Source organism: Manihot esculenta, chromosome 5 (assembly GCF_001659605.2).
Source record: "Manihot esculenta cultivar AM560-2 chromosome 5, M.esculenta_v8, whole genome shotgun sequence".
NCBI lineage: Eukaryota > Viridiplantae > Streptophyta > Magnoliopsida > Malpighiales > Euphorbiaceae > Manihot > Manihot esculenta.
Window position 1 is genome coordinate 24,857,459 of NC_035165.2, and position 8,283 is coordinate 24,865,741.

At 34.6% G+C, this 8,283-nt stretch overlaps 1 protein-coding gene across 3 annotated transcripts; it reads right to left on the minus strand.

The window, feature by feature from the left end:
* Window positions 1-3,912: 3,912 nt before the first annotated feature.
* Window positions 3,913-7,299, minus strand: LOC110614261. Of its 3 annotated transcripts, XR_006350612.1 has the most exons (8): window positions 6,842-7,299; window positions 6,677-6,725; window positions 6,486-6,537; window positions 6,059-6,225; window positions 5,287-5,400; window positions 4,846-5,011; window positions 4,394-4,613; window positions 4,150-4,165 (listed from the first exon to the last, which is right to left on the minus strand). XR_006350612.1 is itself a non-coding variant. In XM_021755751.2 (7 exons), exons 1-7 carry the CDS (start codon window positions 7,198-7,200, stop codon window positions 4,125-4,127), a joined length of 948 nt encoding a protein of 315 aa, XP_021611443.1. In that variant the 5' UTR covers window positions 7,201-7,299; the 3' UTR covers window positions 3,913-4,124. The 3 variants fall into 3 exon arrangements, 2 of the variants coding, with proteins under 2 accessions (XP_021611443.1, XP_021611442.1); XM_021755751.2 differs by lacking the exon at window positions 4,394-4,613 and having other exon boundaries at window positions 3,913-4,165; XM_021755750.2 differs by lacking the exon at window positions 4,150-4,165 and having other exon boundaries at window positions 4,174-4,613.
* Window positions 7,300-8,283: the final 984 nt, after the last annotated feature.

The following is an 8,283-nucleotide window of genomic DNA, read 5'->3' on the forward strand; positions in this document are numbered from 1 at the left end:
TTGAAGAAGAAGAAGAAAAAGAAGTGGAATTCGATGAGGGTTGCGAAAGAGATGAAGCTAGTTGATCATTTGTTGACACCGTGGTCTGTGAGTTTGTAGTAACTACAGGAGAGAGAGAGAGATGAAACTACCGTGGGTGTAAATGGAATAGTCGTTGAAATAGGATAAGAAGATGTAACATTATACTAATATGACAAAGACAAGGACTTTAGAGATTGTTGAGTTGGAAAAGAAAAAGTTTTCTCTAAAAATAAAACATGGCGGGACATAATATATCTATATTGATTGATATTATAACAAATTTGTGCACTTTTGTTTGAAGAGTAACCAAGAAAGACATATGAAATAGATTTAGTATCAAACTTAGAGTGCATGTAGAGCCTTAAACATGGATAGCACAAACACCCAAACACATGTAGAGATTGATAATTTGGTTATCGACCAAACAATTTCTGATAAGGAGACACATAATTGAGAATTGGTGTAGGCATACTATTGATTAAATAAGCTGCTGTTTTAAAAGCAAAGGTCCAAAAAGATTATAGTAAACTAACTGTTTGCAACAATGTAAGACTAAATGCAATGAAATGTCGATTACGACGTTCAGCTGCACCATTATGTTGGGGTGTGTGTGGTGAGATTTGTAAATAATTTATACCAGATTTCTAAAAGTACTTCTTGAGAGCAACATACTCACCACGCTCATCTGTATAAATGGTTTTTATTTTAGAATTAAAGGTATTTTTGATAAGTTTTTGAAATACTGAAAATTTTTTATAAATCTCAGATTTTGCCTTTAAAGAATATAACCAAATATATTTTGTGTAATGGTCCACAAATATTATATAATAATGAAAACCATCGATAGAATAAACTGGAGCAGATCCTATAAATCTGAATAAAGAAGTTAAAGAGGATGAGTACTAGTTAAAGAAAAACACCAAATGGGACCCTCTGGCTTTTATTATAACAATAAGGATCGAACACGCTCTCCTTAACAACAGACAGAGGATGAAAATATTTCGATAAAACAAAATTAAAGATCTTCAAATTGGGATGACCAAGATGTTAATGTCACAACACAGATGAAAGACGAACATAATAACAGCCAGAAGCCACCAAATTTTGAAACGGCTTGAGCTTATAAAAAAACTGGTCAAGCAGGCCTTTGGCTAGAGTCTCCCCTATGGATTGATTCTTTATGAGATAAAATCGAGAAAAAAATTCAATCAAAACTTGATTAGAATCATAGAATTGAGGAACAGATATAAGATTTGTTTTTGCTTTTGGTACCAATAGCACATTAAAAAGATAACAAAACTAGGAAGGTAAAAGAAAAGTAACAGAACCAACATGAGTAATAGACAAATCTGAACCGTCCATGAGCTGCAATTTATCATTCTCATCATATGAAGCATGAAATGAGAGATTGTGCAAGTCATTCGTCACATGGTGCAAAGCTGCCGTATCGAACAACTATGGAGAATCACCATTCTGTTGTGTACTCACACAATTTGCTTATGGCTCTTGAGTCAACAAAGGTCGAAAAAAAATTCTTAAAAAGGTTCTTAGCTTTAAAACACTGTCTAATAGTATGACCATATCATTCACAAAACTGATATTGAACTTTTGACCGAGAGGCTTGATTACGATCGAACCCACTAAATTTAGATTTACCATCCGAATATCCGTCCGATTGATTAACAGTAGAAACAAATGCAGTACCAGTATATTATCGACCATAGGAGCCTTGTTTGGATGAAGACTTGCTATAGTTCGACTTTCAAACACGATTAAAAGTAATCAGAGAACCTCATAGGACGGATCAATCTGCTTCAGATACAACTCATGAGCTAACAGTTTGTCTTGAAGCTCATCAAAAGAAATTACAGTATCGCGCGCATGGATGATAGCAGCGATATCGCGAAACTCAGGTCCAACACCTTTTAGAACCTGAATAACCAAATCAATGTCACCAACCGGACTACCACACAAAGGCAGTTCCTCAGTTATATTTTTCACATTATTAAGTTAATAAAAAAATCGAGTGATAATCTCATTTCGTACAAGACAACTTATTATGTAGTGATAAAATTTTTATAGCCAACTTATTTGGATAAGTAATCTGCAACTTTTTTCACGCATTTGCAAAAATCTCAGCATCAGCAACCACTTTCATAATAGAAAACAAGAGTGAAGATCAAAGAGCAGCAAGAATTAATTGACCTTAACACTCCCAAAAATCGTAATCTGGATTGGGAACCATTTTTCTTCTTGAGTAACATACGCAGGAGAAATTTGGACAGTACCCAGAACACACCCCATAAGATTGTGCCCTTTAAATAGAAGAGAAACTTGAGCTCTCCATATCGGATAATTTGTAGATGTAAACTTTAATGGAAACTGAGTACCATTAATGGATACAAGAGAACGACCGGAGGCATGAGCAACATTTGTTGTACTACTAGACACCATAATTGAAATGGAAGAAACAGAAAAAAAAAATTGAGAGATTTTTCGGATTAGACTCTAATACCATAAAGAAATTTTATCATAATGAAAATTTATTTTATTTCTGATATGAGTGTGGTATAAATAGATATAAAAGAGTTTAGTATACAAAAATTTCAATAAAACAAAACTAACAGAATTGTAACAAAAAATAAATTTAAATGGTTGATTTTAATTGTGATTCTAAAACTGAACCAACATTATCTCTAACAATTAATAGAAGGAAAGATTGAAACTCAAAATTTCATCCTTTTTTTATTCTTAAATGTCAAAAAAAAAAATCAATCCGATTACCTTGATAAATTTTAGTGAGAGTGGATATATATTGAATATCCCTCCTAAACTCGGTCAATAATTAATGGGACCACCGTATGATACAGGTATAATTTTGTCAAAAAAAGCACACTCGCTTTTTCATAATTGAGGAAAATATAACAACTGGCACACTAATAAACTAGAAAATGAGATTGGGAAATCAATCTAATGAGCATTCACTAATCGCCATCACACATGACAACACACCATGCATGCTATGGACCTATACGTTGAAATTTCTCATTTTATTCGCATATCACGCCTACTTGTTAAAGCCTACCCCTCTCAGTATGCTAAAAACATTAAACATGTTCCTTCTTTGACTGGATCATGGTCTTTGAATGAGATAAATGTGAATATACTTTTGTTTGTATCACGAAACAGGGCTTTATTAATATGGGTTCCAAGAATCTCGACATGATTGGACTGGATTGGAGGCTAAATCATTGAAATTTGGATGAATAAAATTCAAGACGTGTTTTAAGTTTAAGGGTAGAGGCAAAAAAATTTATTTGTGATTGCTTGTATTTGAGAGTGACAGAAAACGTAGACAAACTGATGTGCAGGTGCTGATGCATCAAATAAATATATTTCAAAACAAATATCAGCTGTCCAATTTTGAAAGATTTTATTCACACCATAAATTTTATGTCTAGAAGCAACAATAAATCAGCACCAACAATTATGAATTCACATTATCACTAACCGATCAAAGATTAGGGATCCAAAGATTAGGGAATTACAAAATACACTATCAGATTAGATAAATTTGAATTTATAAACAAAAGCAGATTTATATATTGAGCATCATTATTTAAATTAATTTACATATGATATATTCTATAGTAATATTTATAGATTAAATTTTAAATAAATAACATTTTAAAATTTTATAAAAATATTAATTTTTATATAAATTGTTAATTAAAGTAAATAAAGTTCAGCATTTCTTTTTGAGTAATAATAATTGAATTTAGAAGAAATTTAAATAATTTGGAATAAACTTTAATCCAATTTGGAATGAATTTAAATATTATAACTAAATGGATCCAAATTCAAATAAAAATGATTTTGCGTTCCAACTAAGACAACAGAATGAGGTGTGCATCATTCACTTTACATATAACTTTCATCAAGGAAGTGATAACAATATTTAAGAAATCTTGAAAGATTGACATCAGCTGATGCAAGAGGATGGCTAATTGGAAGACTTGAAACAACATTATTTGAGAAGCAGGCGTGCATAATTTAGGAGGCCTGCTTTTGTAGGAATCTATCATGACAAATACGTTACTATCTTATGCTATATATTGCCTTATCCCTGGAATCTCCATTATCCCTAATCATGTCACAAAAAAAAAATGATTATAAATAAATAAACGTTGGCTGTGAGCCACAAGAATCCACAATTAATGAAGACATCATCCGTAAGAACCATCATACTATGAGGGTGTAACTCTACTGGGATGTAACTATAGCTAACAAATATTTAAACAGCTGAATTTAAGTGTTTAGTACATCTTTAAAAAAATAATCAATTGCTCGTAGAAAGTTACGAGTTTCTTACTAAAGGGCATGGATGTACTGTTGAGAGCGAGTCCTGAAAGGTGACTCAGGAGGTGGCAATTTGCAAATTTAGATTCAAGGTTTTCGTCACTGCAAAAGTCACTGATCGCCAATATATGCTTAAGTTTTCCCTCACCAAGTCTAAAACCAAAAGAATCGGACACTGGTTGTCTTTGCTAAGCCTGTTTCCCTCCTTTGACTATAATACTGGATCTTCCACCCTAATAAGGTTGGCGGGAAAGAGATTATACATGTAGAGGTCATATCCCAAAAGACCAAGAAAGTGACACCCATGGCTAAATATAGGAAGCCCAAGCCCAAAAAAAAAAAGCTAACTTTTGTTTATCCTCGATAAAACTGCTAATATTAAGCCTTTTTTTCTAATGGTCCACGTAAGAAAAAAATATAATACGTTATAAATTATTTTGGAAGAAAAATAATTATATTACAAACCAATATGACTAGATTCCATAGGCATTTGCTTGGCGAGAGCTCGAAGGAAATGGGTTAGGGACTTTTTGGCAACCGTTATTGCCGCTTCTACTTCTTGTTCATTCTCCTCATCGATATTCCTGCGTTCTTGAACTGCATGCACTCTTCGAACAAGTCTACGCAGTTCCTATTCAAAAAATGAAGAAAAGAATAAATCATATCGTATAAATTTATTAATGAAAATGGATTCCACACTGCTAAAGATATGTATCTATGTCTGAGCTAATTGTTCCTTTTTCTTTAAATTTCTATCCCCTTTACTTGGACAGAAAGCACTACTAGAGTATACAAGAAATCATCCTACAAAGTGAAGAAATTCATTTCTCGTTCCTCATCCAAAATATAATTTTCATCCAATAGTTTACAGTACACATCATTGGTAGGAGGTGACATTCTACTGACCTGACGATCAAAATCAACAGTGTGAATAGCATAAACTTCATTTGTAATCTTTAAGTCCTTATTGAGCAGGCCATCAAGCCATCTGGTTGCCATGTCAATGTAACGTTGTGAAACCTGAAAATATTGTTGAAGAAGTAAGAAGGAATGTGTCACAATGGTCCATGGATATTGATGTCCATCTAACTAAGCTTGTATTTCGAATTGAGAGCTGAGTGGAAACTTTTTCCCCCTCAATTACCACACAGATTTAATCTTGAGCACTTGCAATTAAGAGTTCCTAATAAAATCTCTCTTCTATCGAGGTAGCAAGGAAGATTATAGCATGTACTCTCAGTGCACATGAAAAGAGCTCTCTCTCTTTCTTATAAAAATGTGTCGTCCTTGTAACATGGAGAGTAAGTCCCATATGATTGTGAGAGATGGTATATGTGTGTTGAGAACACCTAATACTCTCTCAAGTACCAAAATAGTATTAGGTTCCCTTAAAAGTATTTGTAATTCATTGCCTAGTTTGTCCATATTGAAAGTACAACAATTAAGAGCAAGAGACTGGAGGAAATCATATGTTTAATCTAATGCGAATAGGCCCCCATCAAATGATAAATAGCACTTTTGCGGCCTTGATTAAGTATAATATATTGAGTTGCCAAATTTCATATCAGGAATATGGTACCATTCAAAAAGAAGAAACTTACTAATGAATATAGCTTCAAGCTATCAGTCAAGACTCCATTTGTACAATGATAATCAAAGCTATGGATCACTACCATACCTCCTTTTCTTCCTCTTCATATTCAGTTTTGTCAGATTCTTCATAATCATCCCCAAAAATCCCTGCCTCCAGACCAGATACAGCCTGAAGCCTACTCCAGTCACCATCTTTTGTTGCAAGAATCAAAGAATCCATTAATTCTGGTTTTACCTCCCGCAGTAGTTTCCCTATCAACACATTGACAAAGATTAGGAGAATACACGCGTAAACCATTAACAATTCACCACTTATTTGTAATTAATCACAGTTCAACAATAGTTAGCAAAGATAAGCCTATCTCGTTGAAAGTAAACAACCAAGAGTGGTCAGTTTAACACTACTAGAGGATTAGAAAGCAATAACACATACAATGAACGATCTGCTCATTGTCTGATTCCATTAAAGCTACCGATTAATATAATGGATTAGAAGAAATAGACTTGAATACCAATATAATTATATTGCCTCCGCTTTCCCTCTCGAACATCGGGTCCTAGTCTCTGCGACCAAAAAACAAACACCTTAACCTCAAGTATTCCCATAAACAAAGTACCACGTCAACTAATTGCTACTACAGTTCCAGTGCTTTATAAGCACACAAGAACAAACTAAAACAAAACAGGATCTAATAATAAGCACCTTCACTAGCATTAAAGCATCGTACACTTCTCGCTCAAGGGACGCCACTCTAAAATCACATCCAAACAGGTTAAGAAAGCTATAACATACAAGAAACCAATCCCGAAGAGATATTTCAGTGTAAATAGAGGAATTTTTGCGAAAATAACATAGTCTGGGTGTTACCTGAGAATGCGATTGATTTGAGGGGCGGAGAAAGAAGCCAGCTCCATGCCCCAACGAACGGCGCGCCTAGCCTCGCGTTTCTTCTGGTTGCGGCTCTTCGTTGCATCTGAATCTGAATCACTGCTGTTTGCTCCTTCATCGTTATCGGACGCTGTAGGAGTATCGGGCAATCTGAGACCTCGAGATCGATAATGGATGCCTCGATTAGAAGAGAGCACGGTAGCGAAAGCGAGACGGTGAGAAGCAGTTTCGATGGGAAATACAAAGGATGGAGATAGGAGATGATAAAAAGATGAGGGAGGGCAGCAGTGGTGCTGGAACAGTGGCCATTGCCTTAGAGGTCGTATTAGCCTGGCCATTGCCTCCCTGCTCAGTTCTCCTTGGACGCGGCAGGCAGCATCTGAAATTTGAGTGATTCTGAGACAAAGTTGCGACGAGCTCGGTCCATTAGTGAGCCCAAGCCTCTTAAAAGTAAACCCTATAGGAAAAAAATTGTTTTAATCGAGCTTGGGCAGTTTTGGATACAAGTGTTTTTTTTTTCCACTATTTGCTTGGACAGATGTCAATTGTTTTTTAGGTTTTGGTTTTCATGAGTGTTTTTTTTTGGACTCTCTTTGTGCACAGTGCACATTGTTGAGAGTGTTGGGCCAGTTTAGCTGCTAAACTATAATTAACATGATCAAACTTTTAATTCTGAACGGTATCGATCACAACACTTTAGAAGTCTCTGATGTGTTATGGGTCTTATAGTCACTGGCCTGATAGCGAAGCTACTATGATCCTGGACATACTTATGGGTTTATAGCATGTCTTTTTTTTTAGTAATAAAGGAAAGAGCAAGCAGTTCAACAACTACCCAGCACACCACCTGTCATGCACAATTTCCACATTATCAGGATGCATTCATTGATGAAGCTTACTAGAAAGATTAGAAAGCTGCTGAACCCCTACAGGCATGGACAAAGCAGCCTTGGTAAGAAAATCTGTACTAAAATTAGGCTCACCCCAAATATGACTAAATTGAACACACCAATTTTCCTTACAAAAACTTCTTATAATCAAAACCAAAGGCAAAATGTTTATGGGTGATTCTAAAACCTTAGTGACACATTGAATAGCAAATAAAGAATCACTCTCCACTTTTAAATTCATAACTCTCAATTTCTTTACCAACTTAAAACCCTAAAAACTAGCCCATAATTCGGCTGTCAAAATAGTACAATATCCCCAATTAGTTATGAACCTATCAATCCAATTTCCACGAAAATCTCTAATTAAACCATCACCTGAAGACACTTATTGACCCTATTCATAGCCCATCAGAGTTTAACTTCAACCAACTAGCCTGAGGTGGACTCCAGCCTACCACAATTCTTCAACCTTTTGTCAATTTAGGGTTGAAAATTATAAAAAAAAAAAAAAAATCAATTTAAGATTAAAAG

Excerpts from the sequence above, each read along its gene's own strand:
- LOC110614261 (XM_021755750.2), bottom strand. The coding sequence starts at position 7,200 with ATGGCCAGGCTAATACGACCTCTAAGGCAATGGCCACTGTTCCAGCAC. Across the intron at positions 6,726-6,841 it reads CAAATCAATCGCATTCTCAG|AGTGGCGTCCCTTGAGCGAG; the intron begins GTAACACCCAGA and ends ATGTGATTTTAG. Across the intron at positions 6,226-6,485 it reads GAGGCAATATAATTATATTG|GGAAACTACTGCGGGAGGTA; the intron begins GTATTCAAGTCT and ends ATGTGTTGATAG.